General features: G+C 40.7%; 2 protein-coding genes across 5 annotated transcripts; both read right to left on the bottom strand.

Moving 5' to 3' along the window:
- Nucleotides 1–206: 206 nt before the first annotated feature.
- Nucleotides 207–7069, bottom strand: tut1 (terminal uridylyl transferase 1, U6 snRNA-specific). The gene is made up of 10 exons (XM_044179724.1): nt 6808–7069; nt 6193–6383; nt 5808–6014; nt 5245–5359; nt 4990–5117; nt 4598–4824; nt 4345–4454; nt 3247–3369; nt 2446–2538; nt 207–2276 (listed from the first exon to the last, which is right to left on the bottom strand). Exons 1-10 carry the CDS (start codon nt 6881–6883, stop codon nt 1141–1143), a joined length of 2406 nt encoding a protein of 801 aa, XP_044035659.1. The 5' UTR covers nt 6884–7069; the 3' UTR covers nt 207–1140.
- Nucleotides 7070–7924: 855 nt separating this feature from the next.
- mki67 (marker of proliferation Ki-67) lies at nt 7925–19529 on the bottom strand. 4 transcript variants are annotated; one of them, XM_044179722.1, is made up of 18 exons: nt 19344–19529; nt 18711–18813; nt 18208–18289; nt 17794–17909; nt 17098–17167; nt 16928–17003; nt 15793–16476; nt 15314–15546; nt 15112–15213; nt 14439–15060; nt 13838–13944; nt 13393–13570; nt 13148–13291; nt 11998–12998; nt 11517–11562; nt 11302–11382; nt 10356–11075; nt 7925–9992 (listed from the first exon to the last, which is right to left on the bottom strand). In XM_044179722.1, the coding sequence occupies exons 2-18, from the start codon at nt 18797–18799 to the stop codon at nt 8182–8184; spliced, it is 6162 nt and encodes a 2053-aa protein (XP_044035657.1). In that variant the 5' UTR covers nt 18800–18813; nt 19344–19529; the 3' UTR covers nt 7925–8181. The 4 variants fall into 4 exon arrangements, with proteins under 4 accessions (XP_044035657.1, XP_044035658.1, XP_044035654.1 ...); XM_044179723.1 differs by having other exon boundaries at nt 14439–15009; XM_044179719.1 differs by having other exon boundaries at nt 14439–15213.

The raw sequence follows: 19529 nt of genomic DNA, 5'->3' as shown, positions 1-19529 counted from the left end.
TTTCTGATGAATGTCAAACAAAACTTAACCACAAATATTTTGGGCCAAAATCATCTTTTTTTTTTTTTTTTTTAAAAGCTTAAAACACACACTATTGCTCATTTGATTTGGCAATAAACTTTGGAGCAATTACACATTTTTGCTATTTTCTGACTACTACTCTGATTAGGAATTCTGCTGGACCACAAATGTATTGAATCTTTGGGTCATATAAGACAGTTTTATCTTTCATTTCATGACCACAACAAACATCCCATCAGTAATGCAAAACAGCAGCAGATAAACATGCTGTAAGCTGTCTCAAACACCTTCATCATCACAGCCATCTTCATAGCCCCATCTAACCTGCTGGCCATCTTTTAAAAGTGAGATGAATGATGTTAATCAGCACAGGGGAGCTCTGTGCATCCCTCAGCTCCTGTTTGTCCTGGTATAATAAAGCAGTCTGCCTACCTGAATAATTACTCTCATCTGTCTCAGTCGTATGAGCGAAGACCTGACTGGATAAAAGCTCTGGTCAACGGCCCTTTCTGGCAGCCCATGACACAAGTTAAACCAAAGCATCGACCCCGTTCCTGCAACTATGTTAAACTACAATTACAGATTCTTTATGAAAAAGTGACAGTTTAAAGATGATGTTTGAAGGAAAAATAAATGTATACATGGTCCTGACTAATCACAACTACTGTGTATAGAATGAGGCAGTGTTTTACAAAGCCTTTTTTTTTTTTTTTTTTTATTCATTTGAAGACAGCATCAGATGCTGTGTACACCAAATGGCTGCCACTGAAGTTCCCCTTTAAAGCTTCATCATTTAAGAGCATTATTTTAAACAGAAATGTACTAAAACCAAGCCACATCTCAAACATAAAAGTAGGCTTCATCAGGAAATCTCATTCTGAAACAAACTCATACCTACAAATATACAGTATACATGAAAACATTACAAACTTGAAGTTCTGACAAAGCCCTTATTTACAAATATAATAATTGATGCCTGGTCAATATAAAGCCACAGTGTCGCTCATTTATGTCAAACTCTCAAGGGTTAATACAAGTAGCAGTAATGGCATCTTTGATTCAAAACAAAGAAAACACAAAATTCTTATTTTAATGGACACATCTGAAACCAGTCCCATTTTAGGCACTACCCACTTGTTTCTCCAGTAATGTCTCTACCATCTTAGGTAAGAAGGCTTCCAGGAAATGAAAGAAGTCATGAAAAACTCCTGCTTTGTCATTGCTTGGCTCCAACTTGAGCACTGCCCTTGTGCTTTCTGTCCCACCCACCATCTGGGGCTGAACCTTGAACTCCAGGGGCTCCTTGAGCTCTGGCTCCTTTTCTATGATGCGAGCTGTGACCTGGGACTCCAGCTCCATGCAGCTGCCCTCTGGCCTCGAGTCTGTATCTTTGATCAGCTCCCTTCTCACTTTCCTCCTGCCAGCCCACACTATGTGCCTTTGCACACAGATCCAGTGAGGGAATTCAGGCTTGCCTCTTTTAGCCAGTCTTGGCTTTTTGCCTTGAGGTGACACAGAAGCATCGCTGCCAGACGATAGTGGCCTTTTGCCACCGACCACAGCTGTACCCAGAGGGCTGACTTCGTTTTGGGATTCGACACTGTCACAGCTGTCATTTGTTGATGTGTTGAGGGAAGCTGAGGGAGATTCCATTTCCTCAGCAGCATCGACAGCTGAATCCTCACCAAAGACGCCGTCTGTGGAGGGAGCAAGGTGACACCTGAGAACACTTTGGAAGACTCCCTCCACGGCAGAGCAAACCTTCTGAAACCACAGCAGCCGGAAACCATCTCCCGCCATGTGCAGCTGATTACGCAGCACTTCAGGGAGCACCGCTGATTTGAAGGGGATGCTGATGGTCAGCTGCTCTGATTTGGCATGTGGGACCTCGCCATGGGGGGTCAACAAGCGCACCAGCCCCCATGACTTCCCCTTGATGGATTTGCGCTGGTACTGCAGGCTGCGGCAGTACTTGTCAGCCTCCTGGCACTCCCTCTGGAAGCTGCGCTGAGAGCGCTCATTCAGGTTTCCAGCTACGTTGTGGGAGAGTTCAAAGGGGTCTAAGAGATTTAGGGGGCCCAGTTTGGGACTGTGGTGATGGGACTTGGTGGGTTGTTCCTCTTGCATGACCACCTCTTCTTTATGCTGGCTGATGAAATCAGTGATTGGGAGTGCACGCCCCTCCCTGACAGATATGACACTACTGGCAAAATCAAACTTAGCATAGAAGGAGTAGAAGCCGGCGAGCAGGGTACCTAGATAGAGACATACATGAACATAAAATGTGACATTTAGGGTCTGTAGTGGTGATATTTAAGAGGTTACATTAAGTCATATTTAGAACTCATGAAGAAGCTAGGTTACATAAATCATGTCACCGGGAATCTCGGACACATTTATCTTTTTTCAATTACTCTCACTTACAGAGGTCCTGTGTATTCTTGCTGGGGGGCACAGCAATAGGCTGACTAGGGAAGGTGCAGTTCCAGCCCTCAATCACACACTCTTCCTCATCACCTGCAAAGGAGGTAATAAACAGGTTAACAAATAGCATTGAAATGACAGCAAAACAAATAAATTAACATGTCATTTTCATTGTATGGGACGGTTAAAATTATCTACAATATGGAAGTAATTTTTACCAGTCTGAAAAAATCCATATGATAAAAAGTGAAATATTTGGAACACTGAAATAGAGACCTACTGATATCTCTAATCTAATCCAAACATCACCATACATAAACACATAATGTGCAAACAATTTGCTGTCCTAATTGCAGTCTGAAGGCTTTGGCTTGTATCTATTTTAAAGTACACATCAACTGGAAAACATTTTTATTTGTTCCCTGTTTTTGTTCACGAAGACTGCTTAAATTGTTAATTGTACAGAAATGTAGAAGCAGGGATCAAGACACATTGGGCCACATGCAAGAATCACTCGTACGACCAGATTCATTCTTGAGTGGAGAGAGAATTTGTGGCATTCACCGATTTTCTCCTACTTAGAATTTTCTCTTAGGTATGAAGAAAATTCACGAGTGGTCCAGACCTGTCGAACGAGTCATGAACTGACCTGAAATCATAATGGTCTTAATCTGAATGCATTTGGAATTTAAATACGATACAGAAAATGTATTAAAATTAAAAATATATAACTAAGACAAACTTAATACAAAAATGTTCTTGCATGAGGCCCATTGAGTGCAGGAGCAATGCCGCACTTACAGGCCATGTCTTTGAGCTCGTCCACTGTGGGGACAACAGGAGGCTCACAGTTTTGCAGGAAGAAGATGATCAGCAGTGTCAGAGCATAGTTGTTGAGCAGGGTACCGGCACCACTGGGATTACCTACACGTCACAACACACGTGGTTGTGTTGTTATTAGTTGACAGGAAACTATGATCATCTCATAAAAGGGCAACGTCATTGTTAAGTGATACAGAAAAACCAGCTGCGTTACATTGCTGTTAAAAAAGGGAATCTCCGCTGGTGTAAAGCCCGGTATTCAAAAATGACTATTTGTACAATAATTTAGCCCTTTGTATGATGTATACTCATACTCATTCTAAAGCCCCTAAATGTACAACAATTTCAAGTGTCGTAGTTTTAGTTTTTTATAATAGTAAAATGGTAAAGCACTCATTTGGACAACAGTCATTGTCGCCACTTAAAACCTCTTTGCAAACTTACTTCTTTCATATAATGTTTAACAGAAGTTAGAAAGTTTACTTCTGGAATTCAGTAATTTTTTCTTATTTGTGTTTTTTATTTATTTTTTTTTTTTTACGATTACTTGGTTTTTGGCACCTGGCAACCCTGATCTATGCAATCACTTCAAAATCTTAACTCTGGATTACAACAACCCTTACATGCAACCGATTCCATCCTGCTCTGCTAATCACTCTGCACAAGTTCCTTATTGTAAACTGCACTGGCAGTGTGGAGGCTATTATTCATCAAAGGGAATCAAAAAGATATGCCCCAGGAGGTAATTAGTGTGCTCTTCAGTAAAGAACAACTCTTTAAGATTAAGATTAAACTCTATAAAAGAAACACTGCCTATATTTCAACACAAAAAAAGGAGCTGTACTTGTGTCTGCTTTATTTATTTAAACCACAGCTTCCATAACAAGACACTAAAAGGCAATGCAAATCAGTGTGTCCAAACAGATCCCAACATGAACACAAAGGGGCAAGTGAAGTTCTACTGACATCTGTTGACCAAAAAATGAAATGAACTACCTAAATACACAGATAACCACAACACAATAATCTTTTTTAAAAATTGCATCCGTCTCTAAGGTGCAAGTCATTTCATCTTACCAGCCAGCTGCTTCTGCTTGGCCCAGTAACGGATTGTGTACACCAAAGGCCTCAGCTTGTCCTCTATCCCTGAACACAGCTGGAGGAAGCGGGTGTTCCTTACTGCTAGTCTAGAGAGGGATACAGGATAGGAGAAAAGGAAACCATAAAGTAATTCTGCTCACTGCACAAGTTAAAAACAACATTTCTCATCACATCTGAAGACTTTTGACGCAACACAGTATCAAGGAAATACTAAGAATCCTCGACTGACCTGTTGTTAATGGTGATGTCCCCCTGCAGGTTAAGCTCACGGTGATGGAACTTGACTACAGGGAGACGAGCGCTGCTGACCACCTGGACTTTGTGCACGCTGGGGACACAGCGTCTAAGGATTGCTGCCACAAGGTCCAGGACCTCTGCCGGAGAGGCAGAGGACAGGTCAATATCAGACAGGATGGAGTCTTCAGAGCGGCCATCATCTGACATGCCCTCCCCAGCCTGAAGAAATAGGGAAGACAAAAGAAAAAGGAGGATGTTTCAATACACAGCAGGCTCCCTGTAAAGTTACAATATTTGATATTTTGGCTATAAATTGTGCATTGTTAAAATAAAAAAGCAAGCACTTTATAGGTACCGATTACTGTTTATGTAAAGATGTCAGACCTGTTCTGCGGTGGACTTGGCACGGGCCTGGAACACCTTGGTGTTTTCCAGGTCCAGGAACAGGTCCAAGTCACAGGAGTGGATGCCAAAAGTGTTGACAGATGAACCAAATGGCAGAATCTGGCTGTCTGCAACCCATCCAAACATCGTATTAAAAGTGAGAGAGCCAACCTACAACAAACTTTTACACAGTTATCATTGTGTAAGACAAAATTTCAAAAGTTGACTCTCTGTAGGAGTGGTTACAAAGGTCACCTGGAAAAAACTCTACGAAAACCTCTTGCAGGAGTTGAACCAGCAAGCCTCGGGCCTTCTTTTCGTTTTCTCCCAGCTGACATCGCTCTACAATATACTGCATCTGTGCATCCACCTGGATGACAAAGGACACCACCATTGTCCCTTTGTTAATGTGACACCTTGATAACACACATACATGTTATAATAAGCTGGTCTATTCTCATTGACTAAATAGTCCAAATATATACTAATCTAACAGTGTTTGACTAAAGTGTGTCAGTTTCCTGTCAGTTTAATGCCAAAAGTAAGTTTTTTTCTACAACAACTTCCAAAACTATGTGCTATTAACATTAGTATGTAATGCACAAGTTATAGTTAGTATAGTATAATGTGTATATTTTATGTTAAACTAGATGATTTTATGGTTAATATAAAGATATACTGTAGTATGGAACTAAATTAAGACTCAAGAATTTAAAAGGCTCCACTAGCAGCTCCTAGAGGCTGTAACACTCCTTACAACCAAGTGCATTTTCCATCCTTACAGACCCACACTTTATACTTGACAACAGGATGCTTACAGACACCAATTGACACAGCTGAGGTTTGAGACGGTCGAGAACTTGCTGGAGGTTCTGGAAGTCATTCTTCTTCTTGGGAATCAACTTGAAATCCTTCTTTTCCCGGGGTTTGACACGCAGCTTCAAGCCTTTCATCTGATGCTCAACACAGGACAGGGTTGCCTGTATGCTGTCAGTCTCACTGAATTGCACGATGGCGTACACACCCTGCGAGTGCAGAGTGACACATCTCAGTCAGACTACATTGGGGTTCATCAGTCACTTTCCATATGCTGCAAAGAAATTGACTGCCAGCGCTCTTGTTATGGACACAAACTGTAAAGATGAGCACTGTGAGGCTATGAACATCATTTGAGCTGTATCTCATTGAGAACAGCTGACTGACCTTGTCTTTATCCATGATAACATCTGAGACAGGCCCAAACCGTTCGAAGTACTCAGCTATGTCAGTCCGAGAGATGTCAGGCTTGATGCCACTGACAAACACACTGTGCTGCTCCTGAGTCTTCCTGGTGGTACGCACAGTGCTCAACGTCTGGTGTTTCCGCCCTTTGACATGCTGTTCCAAGCTTGGCACTGCAGGAAATTAAAATATATGAGTAATACTGCATCAGAAAAACTTATATCACTGCTTAAAAGATCAAAACGCCATCCAGCAATTACATGCAATTATAGCTGTTCAACGCAGTGTGCAAGACTGGTTTAGCTAACAAACCATGCAAAACATGACAAATGTATCCAATACATTAAAACGCTTTGGCAAGTACAGTATAACATTAGCTAACTTAACTTTTCTAACAATGCACTGACGTTATGTCGTTCATTTTAGAAGGGCCAGTAATGTGGTTTTCCATCCCCCTCGTGGCTTAAAGTTAGCTGGAATTTTTCGTCCGATAATACTCTTAGCCACCTGCCTAGAAAAAGTTACGAGGGGTAACTGGAAACATCAATTGGAAGTTTAATTGACTCACATGTGGCTAAGTTAGCTTACGTTACTTACTGTTTGGTAAATTGACATTGCACAGGGTGCACTGAAACCCTCTCGGCGTCGTTTTTATGTCACTATCTGCCTCCATGATGGCAAAACGTAAAATGTAATGTTAAAGCAAGAAATAAGTCAACCACCAAAGTCGTCAGTCAAATTTGAGGCCGACTGCTGCCCAGGCGCCTCTCGCTCAAATCTCCCACCAGCGTCGACCCCGCGTTTGTTTCAAGTCCGTCTACAAAATGTGTCCGAGTTGCTCTCCTGATTTATCACAGTTCCGGTCAATCAAATTTGATCTATTTGTGCTGCAAAGCCTGAAATAATGGGAATTCTGTATCTTTTCATGAGATAAACACATCCAGCTACTGTGCTGATTTTAAGTAAGTTTTATATTGGTTTAGTAAGACTGTTCAAAATGTATTATCGCACTGGTTACATAACTTACCTTTTTATTTTTCAATATGCTACTGCAATTAAGTGATGTCTGAACAACGGCAACAGTTTTGATAGGTCTCCAAGAATTAAGTTTATTTTAGCAATATCCAAGGAAATGGAATGAAATGTCTTAAGTAGTAAATACTAAGCTCTACTAATTATTCTGTAATGTGGGTTGATGGGGAATCCAAACTTAAAGATAAATATTTAACTTAAAAATTTGCAAAGGCAGGGCATTTACTGCAGTAAGGCCCAATCTAGGCTAAAAGCTCAGTGGAATTCTTTTTTTAAACCTTAATCTATACACCAATTTACACTTGCCTGACTCACTCTTGCTAACCCCTCCTAGAAAGTAAGGTTTTATATGCTCTGAATAAACCAATGTTATTTAACCTCTTGCCTCTGCTCATGAAGAATTAAAGAAAAAAAGACCTGCAGTAACACTAACTTGCACATGGCAGCAAATGTAATTCCATTTCCCTTCTGTCTCATCTTCCAGCACTTTATTTAACTGAAAAAACATTTAAATGATGGAGTCAACAGACCAGTATCTCTACCTACAATTGGCTACATATAAACTTCAGGTGTGCCCAGTGTCTTTCAAGCCATTTGGTGAATTATCCCAGTCATTTTAACCCCATATGTGGATGCACAGAGCCCCAAATACATTTTTGGACATTAAGACAAATTCAGACCATTTTTTCCCCATTGTACAAAGAAATTTAATAACCACTTCTTTCAACATAAAAAATATTTGCAAAGTAATGGACAACACAACTTGTCACAACATAAATGGTTAAAACAAGATTCCCTGCTGCATTGGAAAAAAAAGCAGTGCTTCATTTTCAGTCTATAAAACTTCTTTCTAAAATGCCATACAATCAACCTAAAAAATGACTGTTTCAAAAATAGAAGGAAAAAAATAATTATGATTAAGAACATATACAAATGCTTTTATTTCTTTACTGATTTTCCACTTCGGGTTTTTGGCTGTGCCTCAGCGGCAACACTTTTCACCTTGCTTGTGGACACTGCTTCGCCAGCGGTTACATCAGCGACCTTTATTCCTCGCCTTGCTCTCTTGACGGGCTGAGCTTCGACAACTTCATCTGAGAGTTCCTTCTCTTCAGTTTTGTTGCCATCCTTTGACACATTTTTGCTTTCAGTGTCAACTTGGTGTCCAAGTTTTGACTTCCTGCCTCGGACTGCCTTTACAGGTGTTACTTTTGAAATCTCAGAGACTTGCAAGTCTGATTTCCACCTCACAGATCTTTTGGACATTTTTATGTCCACAACAGCACTGCGTAAGTCTTCAGTGGGATTTGCCTGGTCACTGACATCTTCTGTTGCGGGCTTTGCTGCTGCACGTCCCCCCTTCTTCACTGGCTGTAATGAAGTTGACGCAGACTCTGAAACCAGGACCGCTGATTTTGCATTGGTCTCCTCAAGGGGAAGAGCTGCACCTCGACGGGCTCTCTTGGCTGGAATGGCTTGTGAAACTTCATTTTTCACAGTTCTCCCCCCTCTTGCCCTGCTATGTTTAATGACTGACTCATCTGGCTCAGTGTTATTCTTCTCTTCAGCTTCCAGCTCATGGTCAGGTTTTTCCTCTGATATTACAGTAGTGACTCCAACCTCTTCAGTAACTTGTTTTCCTCTCCTACCCCGTTTGAGTTTGTCTGTGGCGCTGACAGCAGGGACCTCTTGGACCTCAGTGGATTCGACAGGGGTTTCACTCTCAGTGTCTTGTTTTGCTTTTCGCCCTCCTCTTCTGGGTTTTGCAGCCACGGTAGCATGTTCATTCATCTTAACTGGCTCAGCAACAAGTGGAGCTTCAGCCTCCTCTGGGACAACCATGTCAACGGTTTGGACTTCCCTTGGTTCTACATAGTCTTGCTCTGCCTTCTTGGTTCTCAATTTTTTAACCGGCTCCTGGGGTTTAGTAGTCTCAACTGAAGTAGTCTGGCCATCGTTCTCTAGCTTTTGTTCTTCCTGTTTGGCATTTCTTCCCCTCTTAGCCCTGACTGGAGGCAGAGACTGCTGCTTGGTCTCCACAGTAACAACGGTGTCTTCTGCCACGTCATTTTGTTCAACAGTATCAGGTTTTGTCTTTCTCCCTCTTCTAGGTTTTCCAAGAGTAGGGATGGACTTTTGAGGTTGAGCCATCAGATGCTTGTCATTCACAACTTCATTTTTCTCTGGCTCTAGTTGAGGTGGCTCAACAGGTGTTTGTTTAGTTTTTCTCCCTCTAATGGTCTTCACAACAGCTTCCTCTGCAGGATAATCTTCTTCTTGATGGGTATTTATAGGAGAAGTCTGGTCACTCGCAGCTTCAGTGGAAACCAGTGTTGTTTCCACAGCATTATCTGGTACTATTTCAGGTTGATCAGAGGTACTTTCTTGAGACTTTGCATTTCTGCTTCTTGTCGTTTGTTTAACAGCGGGTGCTGCAGTAGCTTCAGTTTTCTTCCCTCTTCTTCCTCTGACTGGAGCAGGGACGACAGCATCTTCAGAATGTTCTGTTGCCTCCTGTTTATCCTCAGCTGCTTTAGATTCCATTAGTTTCGCCCTTCTGCCTCGAACAGATTTCTTCTGAACAATAGCTGCATCCATTTCTGTGACTTTGCAAGTTGCAGTCTCCACTTCAAGTACACTCTCAGTTACAGGTGCCTGGGGAACAGTTTCCATGGCATCTGATGATTTATTTTCGTCACTTCCATTGGGCACCGCCTCCAGCTGGTCACCACAGACTTCATTTGCATATGCTTTTAAAATAATAGGGGAAAACAAAGGAGAAATGATATCTTTACAATTACAGTGGTTGAGCATTCAAGGCAATACATTAATATTGTAAAAACACTTTAGGTAAAAAGGGATAAAACTGTTCCTTAAAAGCACAGAGCACATACTTTAGTCAAACACTTGTTTGTTTAGAGCTAACTCAAATGTCCCATGTCTCACTTTGGTTAATGGGACACCCACAATTGCTAACTCTCCAAAACATTTTATTTACATTTATCAAATTCCCTCACTTTTACATGTGTTGCACGGGGTCAGAAATAGTTTTAAGTGATTTCAGTTTAAACCAACAACATGAAAGCAGAAACAATAAAAGAAAGATGACATACCTTTTGCTAGGTCAGCTTGGGGAACATCACCATTGCGAGTACAAGGCAAATCTTGCTGCTCTGGCACCGACTGTTCAGGTTGTTTAGCTTTTCGACCTCGCTTGGGCTTCAACACGGCCTTCTCCAGGGGTGCTGCACTCTCATTTGCTACATCAACCGGGGGACTCTGTTCACTCTCAGGTGGCACCATTTCAGTTTCAGTGGCAACCTCTTGGACAGTTTCAGCTTGATCAGTAGATGCTTTTTTGGCATTTCTTCCTCTTTTAGGCTTAAGGGCAACTTTGGGAGGCAGAGCACTTTTCTCCGTTGTGAGGTCAACATCCCTGCCTTCAGTGGTCTTTGCATTTCTGCTTCTTGTCGTTTGTCTAACAGCAGGTGCTGCAATAGCTTCAGTTTTCTTCCCTCTTCTTCCTCTGATTGGAGCAGGGACGACAGGATCTTCAGAATGTTCTGTTGCCTCCTGTTTATCCTCAGCTGCTTTAGATTCCACTGTTTTTGCCCTTCTGCCTCGAACAGATTTCTTTTCATGGTCAGGATCTCCAGCAGTTTCCATGTCTGTGACTTTGCCAGTAGCAGCCTCCACTTCAGGTTCTTCCACAGATAAATTCTCATCTATAGTTGCTTGAGAGATAGTTTCCATGGCATCTGATGATTCATTATCATCGTGTCCATTTGGCACCTCCTCTAAATGGTCATCAATAACTTCATTTGCATCTGCTTCTAAAATAAAAAAATAATATAGATAAAAATAAGAAAAACAAGTTATGGTTGAGTTTTTAGCTGTTTAAATACTTGCATTAGGTTTTAGGCATAAAAAAAGGTATATCAATATGCAGATTTTCCATAACGTTGACATCTCAAAGTCCACGTTTTATATAAAACAAACAAACTATCTCATTAACAAGTCATTTTAACATAAACCAATTTAAAATATTAGTAAATGTACCCTTTCCCATCTCAACTTGGGGCACATCGATCACATCTGATGGCACATCGTCTTGTGGCTCCTCATGGGCAAAGTCTAGTTCTATATAAGGAGAGAAGACAATTAAACCACAATAATAATCAGTTCATCATTGTAATGCAGCTTACATAACCACTAAGTAATGTAATTTACTACTCATCTAACATTATTGTTATTAAATTTAAAAACCAACTCACCTTTTGCAACGTCTCCACCACAATCCAGAGGCGTTTGATCTTCAACCTGTTAAAAAAAATATTTAAAAATGCAAACAATTTGGACAACTAGCACTCTGAAATAAAACAAGTAAACTATGCAGACAACAAATGTCTTGTAAATCAGGGTTTCCCTCTCCTGGAGTTCTCCTTGTCCTGCATGATTTAGATCACTCCCTGCTCCAACCCAGCTGATTCAAATGATCAAATCCTTATGAACTCCTGAAGCTGTTTGATAACAAGCTGATCATTTAAAAATCAGCTGGGCGAGATCTAAAACATGCAGGACAAGGGTTACTCCAGGAGAGGTTAGGGAAACGCTGAAAGGGTAGGTTTAGTGAAATGTACACAGACAATAGTAGGATAAATTGTTGATTTTGAAGTCTAAACGCCTAAATGTTTAGACCCAGGTTACATCAATGAAATGATAAACTGCAAAAACAGCTTGTGTTTCCATTATTACCTCATTTGTCTCCAGCTGTCCTGTGGGATCAATCAGTGGCTCCTCCACGAGCTCTTGAAGTCCCTCAAAGTCTTCCACTGGTGAATTAATACTCAAGTTCTCCTCAAGAGGTTCATTCTCATCTCTAGGAGTTTTCATGAGGCTCTTCACGCCATCCATATCTTCAACTGGAGCACTTCTTTCCTTGGGTGTCTTCATTATTCTCTTGATACCCGTGAGACATACCAATGGGGAGCTCTTCATGTTTGGAGTTTTCATGTCTGTCATTTGAGATAGGTCTTCAGATTCTTGCATGTGTGCTGGTGTCTCAACAAGTTCCTTAACACCATCCAAACTCACATCACCAGCCTCTAGAACTTTGGGAGTTTCCAGAAGTTTTGCTTGAAGGTCTTCGAGAGGTTCAGCCTCACATTGTGGGGTTTTCATGATCCTCTTTACTCCGGTGAGGCACTCCTGCGGTTCAGGTTTCTGCTTAGGAGTTTTCAAAATCTTCCCTCTCAGGTCCTCAACAGGCTCAGCTTTCTGTCTTGGGGTCTTCATGATCCTCTTTACTCCGGTGAGGCACTCCTGCGGTTCAGGTTTCTGCTTAGGAGTTTTCAAAATCTTCCCTCTCAGGTCCTCAACAGGCTCAGCTTTCTGTCTTGGGGTCTTCATGATCCTCTTTACTCCGGTGAGGCACTCCTGCAGTTCAGGCTTCTGTTTAGGAGTTCTCAGAAGTCTCCCTCTCAAGTCCTCAATAGCCTCAGCCTTCTGTCTTGGCGTCATCATGATCCTCTTCACTCCAGTGAGACACTCCGGTAATTCAGGCTTCTGTTTGGGAGTTGTTACAGAGGTAGTCTTCAAATCTGTGCACTGCTGTTCACTAGAATCAGAGTTAGTCTCCAAAGCAGGGATGTCACTGACGAAGCTAGATTCTTGGAGGAGGCGTTGGACTGCCTCGCTGTTGTAGTTTGTGTCTTTCACTGATGATGAAACACTCAGTGGTGAAACCATCATTTCGCCTGTAAAACAAGTCACATTTTATTAGTTTGCTAATTGAATTATCTAACTGACCTGATTTGAAAAACTCCTTAGTCTTATCGATAATGCAGAATACAAATGTCATGCTTTGGTTCTCTCCTAACAACGCCACCACACCCACACACATTACCTGGCTCCTCTGGTGTGTTCAACATTGATGGTTCTACCACAGATGTGCCAAGACCTCCCACTGGTGTCTTCATGGCACTTGTGTCATTGATAACAGATCTCCTCATCCTTTCATTTACAGGGGTTTTAAACATTTCAGAAACTCCTGAAAACAACACACAACATGAGCAGGTACAATGTTCAAGTCCAAAATACACTACCAAGAACAAGTGTTGCCATTTGTCAGGATGGAAAAGGGGTAATTACCAGTCAAGTCCTCATCCATTTTCATGTTCTTTTTAAGGAGTGCAGTATTGGTTACCAGTCTTGGTGCAGCACCAGTTGGCTGTACAACCTTTTGAATGAGAGCTCTGCTCAAAACAATGGTAACAGGTGAATTTGCATGTCCAGTGCTGACATGGCCCTTGAGTTCTCTTGCAGGGGTCTGAGAGATTGAGAAAGACATGTAGTTTAAGTAAACATTCTAATTTAAGTGTGTATTTGTTGAAAAATTCCTGTATTAAGGAACAAGAATATTGTTTTCCCCTAACAGTTATTAAAAGTAAAGACATAGCAAAACAAAATATAGTCAAAGTTCTTTGTTTATAATAGGTCCAACTAATTAAGGGTTAGGGTTGCAAGACTAGAAAAAATATTTAGTTGTTACGATGACATAAGCGTAACCTGTAATTGTTACAGTATCTTGCTTTACCTGTGGTTTGGACACAGTCTTCTTCGTTGTCTTTTTGGCGACTATTTTTTTAGCTGGAGCAGCCACTTGAGCCTTAGGCAGCCCAAATTTCACAACATCTGCCCAGACTGAAAGGAGAGAAAAGAAATTAAGACAAAGAACAAACAAAAACAAGCGAAGCCCCAAAGCAAACCCCACTGCATCAGATATTATTCTTTATATAGTAAACAAATGTTAAATCTCATTATTGAGATCATGAAGTATGCATATTATACATACATGCATGTATGTATGTATAATATGTATAATACTCAAAATAAGGGAACACTTGAGTCAAGACGGTAAATGGTTTCTGTAAATTTTCAGGTTTATCTGTTTACTGTTTTCATTTTAATAAATTATAAATTACTGATAGATGAAATAAGATGGGATATTTTGAAGTCAACACATGATAAAACTGAATGGTAAACATAACAGTTGAATGGCTTTGAACTTTGCTCTTTACACCTCATTCTGCTTAACACGCACCAAGGACAACTTTGACATAGTTTGGGATTAGGTTTTCTATTGATGATAAAGTGCAAGGAACAAAAACAAGATTTCTAATTTAAGTGATACATACGTTTCATAGATGCCCGTGAAATGCCACTTCTTCTAGGCATTACTTTCACAGCGCTCTTTGCCGTACTTTGAGTCTTACGTGAGGTGCTCTTCCTCCTCAGGGGTATTTTAGGAGTGACTAAAGGCACCTGGTCAGTAACAGCATCACCTGCAATTGGAGATGGTGTGCTGATGCGTGACACAGAGAAGCGCCCTTGTACTGTGGGGGTCTGGACTCCAGGTGTGACAGACTTGCATTGATTCTTAGGCTGTCCATTGGCCTTAGGAGTTTCTACTTTGTTTCTGAAGGGGGACCATCCTCTTGCTGGAGATGCAGCCTTGGGAGAAGGGGTCCTGGATTTTGGCGACTTCTTTGCTAGAGATGCAGCCTTGGGAGGAGGGGTCCTGGATTTTGGCGACTTCTTTGCTGGAGATGCAGCCTTGGGAGAAGGGGTCCTGGATTTTGGGAACTTCTTTGCTGGAGATGCAGCCTTGGGAGAAGGGGTCCTGGATTTTGGGGACTTCTTTGCTGGAGATGCAGCCTTGGGAGAAGGGGTCCTGGATTTTGGCGACTTCTTTGCTGGAGATGCAGCCTTGGGAGAAGGGGTCCTGGATTTTGGCGACTTCTTTGCTGGAGATGCAGCCTTGGGAGAAGGGGTCCTGGATTTTGGCGACTTCTTTGCTGGAGATGCAGCCTTGGGAGAAGCATTCTTGGCACTTGATGACTTCTTAGGCAATGGAGTCCTCATTTTTGCAGGACATTGCATAATTTGCTCATCTGGATGCTCTTGTTCAAACTTCAAAAACAAGATCCATTTTAAATATGATTACATGAAGGATAACAATTGTAATGTTAGATCAAATTACTTGAGTTATCATACTCCATTAAAGTCTTACCTTTATCAAGCCGATGACCGATGCTCGTCTAAGGAGCGACTGGTTGGGTTTAGACAGACACAAGCTTCTCCGCGGAGCAGCCCCCTTGCGTAATGGAGAGTCAGGAGGCAGTCGTTTGTCAAATAACTCAGGACTCAGGTGACCTCCAAAGGAAACCCGTTTCCTCTTCATTTGTGATATGGGCAAGTCGGCCGCAAGTTCTCCACTTTTGCGTTTTTTGGATGTCTCTGTCACTATAAGAAATTAATTTAAAACATGATTGTACATCAGTAACAACCAAGCATATCTTAAAACATGCTTGAAAAAAGGGACAGTTTACCCCAAAATCAAAGATACATATTCTTCCTCATACCTGTAGTGTAATATAATGGGACTCACCTTGTGGTTCTCAAAGCACCCCACAGATTACAATAATTACTGTAATCTGGTTAACACTCTTACATTCAAAGAGAAACAACAGTATTATAATACTTAATTACTTTTTTCAGCTTTTCCTGAGTTCCTTGGTGATGCCTTTCGAAGATGCTGTGTTTTGGGAGAAGTCACTACTTGCTCTTCTTGCTCCTTAGTCACTGCAGATTTGGTTGGCGTGGCCTCCTTGCTTCTCCTCCTCATAGGTGACTTGAGAAGTTGAGTGGAAACTTGCTCAATAACCTCACATACAGTAAACCTCGGAGGGGTTGCACGGTTTCTCTTCTGGGGTGAAGTTGCTTCAGACTTGGCAGCATTTTCAGCTTCGGGTCTGGCCATCTCGGTGGAAGGAACCTGGAAGGACTTCCTCTGCTTCTTAACAGACTTTGGGGTCCCATTACTTATTCTTCCAGCCTCCCCCTCAGTTTCACCTGCTCCAAGAGAGACTTTAGTTTCATTCTTCTTAGGAGTGCTCTTGTCTTCTGTGGAAATGACAGGTTTTCCATAATTTTTCATGACTGAACAAGGTTTTGGAGTGCAAAACCTCGAGGTAGGTGTTTGAAGCAGACTGGCAGAAGATTTCCGAGGAGTCTTGACATCCAGAGATTTTTTGATCATTTGATACAGATCATTGAAGGGGGAGGTGGTCTTGCTTTGCAGCAGGCTATCATCCTCCTTGGACTCCACCTCCACAGTATTCTCCAGGGATCGCTGGATGTTGTCATGGTTAGTTCCATCTTTCAGATGAGGGTCTATGGGGGGGGGGAAACGCACATAAAGGCTTGTAAAACGTGATAGTGTAAATAAAACTGAAACAAAAATAATATGTGTTAGACTGGAGAAAAACTGCAGGCATTGAATCCCTATCAACAGACAGGGAGTTAGAGAAGGGCTGCAAAAACATTTTTAGTGATCTTGATAGTTTATAGACTGAGCTAAATATGAAACTACAAAGACTTGTATTTTGTAATGGATCTGTTTGATAGAGCATTGACCACTGCGCACTGTGAAATGGATCATTAAATCCATGGTTCTGTACCTATAGAAGATTCAAAACAATTTCTTTCTCCATTTTTAAAAACATTTGATCTATCATGTTTAATCACCTAAAGAAATAAGTCTGGGAATGCACTGACCGTTAAATCTGCAACATTATCTTCAAATACATCTAATTCAGAATAACCACTATCACACAAGTCTCACCTGTGGACACTTCAGAGATCCTCTTTTCTCCTTTTTCAGTGGTGACTGTGTCCCCCACTTGCTGATCTTGAAGAACCTAGGCATAAGACACTTTGATTAACACATTTATGAAAAAACAAACAAAAAAACCCACAAAAAAAATGATAAAAGATAAATAATAAGTAAATTACTTTGAAGGTTTCAGTTTTGCCTCCTATGGAAGACCTCTTCTTTGGTGTGGGTGCTGGTGGGTACTCAAACCTGAAATGACAATTAGCAACAAAATATAAGCAAAACCTAATTTACATTTGTCACAAGTGGTAAGCTTTTCCCATTTCCATTGCATCCGGTTTATGTGCTCTTTAAACACATTCTGTCTGTACTTAGATTTAATGTCCTATTTAATGTATAAGAATGAACATGGTGCATGTGTGGCTACATAACTGTAAAACTCTTGTAGAGACAATCAAAATGCATTTGCAATTGGTGAGAGATACTTAAATGGCGCATTTATTATGCAAGTGAAAATGGTGTGAGGTCTGGTGATAGCAGATTATGCTTCTCAAAGTCTTTCATTTAACTGAGTGGATGGTGTAATTCAGATGGAGTAATTTCGTGGGCAGTACCTTCTAGCAAGAGTAAACACACTGTACAGAGTGGCAACAACTGATTTTTGATTTAAATGTATTGCATGTTTGCACTTTGCATTATTTGTCTATAAAATATACCTAGGTACATTTATTATTATTATTTTTTTTTTTAAATAAATCGATGCACTTGAAGGTCATATTACTTAAGGGCAAATGTTGGTAGTAAAATCATTTGGTGACTGTGGAAGGCAAAAGTCTCTGAGGCAACAAAAGTGGTAAAATGTTTCTAATAATCACCTGAAAGAACGGTCAATAACAGTTATCACATCTCCATGCTTCAAACGCTCAGACTGCTGCAGAGCCTCTCCGTTGACACGAGTTGGATTCACTGAGCTCAAATTTGTCAAAATGACCTGAGAGAGACAAACATAAATAATCACCTCAAGCACAGTCCGTCAAAGTAGCTCAAAGCAGAATAACAGTGTAAGCTAGGCTTTTACTTTATTTAGGTCAACATTTCCCACAGTGAACTCACAAGTGATTTAAGCAATGACACTTTTTCTTTTTTAAATCTACAAAATTAACATTGTGATGATCAAAATATGAAGACATTAATGTGACTAAATGTACAATTCCTCTTTATCCCAGATATCCTTTTAAAATGAAACACTGTGACAAGTGAATGTGGTCATGTTCACCATGTGTTGTTACCTCTTTATTTTCATTCAAGTCAATTCTGCAATGCTCCTTGGAGACTTGAGGAAGCTGAATACGAATATCGCAGTCAGGCTTCCTGTAAAGATCACAAAGAAACAAATGTGTCAACAAAAAAGGTTTACATCACGTAAGTGGTGCTTGTTCATAAGTAGTGAATGAAATGTTCCATGGTCCAAAGGTAAGGTAAAGTGAACTGGGGGTTTAAATATTCAATAAGGATCAGCTGTACTTGATGTAAGAACAGTGCAAATAAAAAGGTATTATTATTATTATTATTATTCTGACATCAGCAGTAGATGGCCCGCCTCCAAACCAAAACAGTTTATAGCACGTCTGACAAGCCCAACATGAGGCTATACATAGGAAATGCTGGCTCCAACATAACATGTGCATGTGTTTACTGTTCCACTTAACAACTTTATATTAAAATAAAAAACTAGTGCAATTACGATAAAACAAATTTAAATCTGAAAACATTGGCAAACATTATATCTCACCTTCCAAATAAGCACGTTGCAGTAAGAGGAAATTCAGTCCCATCTCCTCCAGTCCTCTTAATCACGACTATTTTTCCATGCAATGGCATTTTCGTAACGTTACCTAGGAACGTTAGAAAACAAGTGTCAAAACTACACAGAGCGCTACCTAAACAACAACGTCAAATTAACGTCCATTTTTAGATAACATAGCATTTTAACGTTAGAAATAATTGCCTTCCAGAAACATGAAACAAAGACAAGATGTGTGCGAAAAACATCACTAACTTAGCTAATTGACGTTAGCTAGTGATATCTTTTTTTGGCTAAAAATATTTTTTAACGTTAGTTTTAACGTAATTCGACTTATCGTTGCAAATCAAATCAAGTCGTTGGTAGTTTAAGTAACGTTAAGTAGTTCAAGTTAAAACACACTGCTGACAAGCCTGCTTTATCCCACGTGCAATGTCGCCTCGATAGTAACATTATACTCTGTCAGAAATAGATAAACGTATAAATTACTTGTGAGATTAAAGACGAAGTTAATTTACAAATCAACACGTTTTTCAGTGGAACATGTGACGCTAAGTTAGCCAAAACTTAAATATGTGGCCAAGATTGAACGACAAATATTTGTAAGCGTTGTAGCTTTACCTGGAAGTCCGTTCAAAGACACGTCAATTTCTGGCAATCCATAAACATCGACGGAGATGTGGCGAAGAAGAATTTTACTACAATTTCATATCAGACTAAAAGTACAATAGATATCATACCGCACCCTACAATGTACATCGACGAATGGCTAACGTAAGCTACCTTGAACAGCCGTCACTTGCCGTC

The sequence above is a fragment of the Siniperca chuatsi genome, linkage group LG20 (assembly GCF_020085105.1).
Source record: "Siniperca chuatsi isolate FFG_IHB_CAS linkage group LG20, ASM2008510v1, whole genome shotgun sequence".
Classification (NCBI taxonomy): domain Eukaryota; kingdom Metazoa; phylum Chordata; class Actinopteri; order Centrarchiformes; family Sinipercidae; genus Siniperca; species Siniperca chuatsi.
Note: the sequence above shows the minus strand (reverse complement) of the source record. Positions and strands in the feature narration are given on the sequence as shown.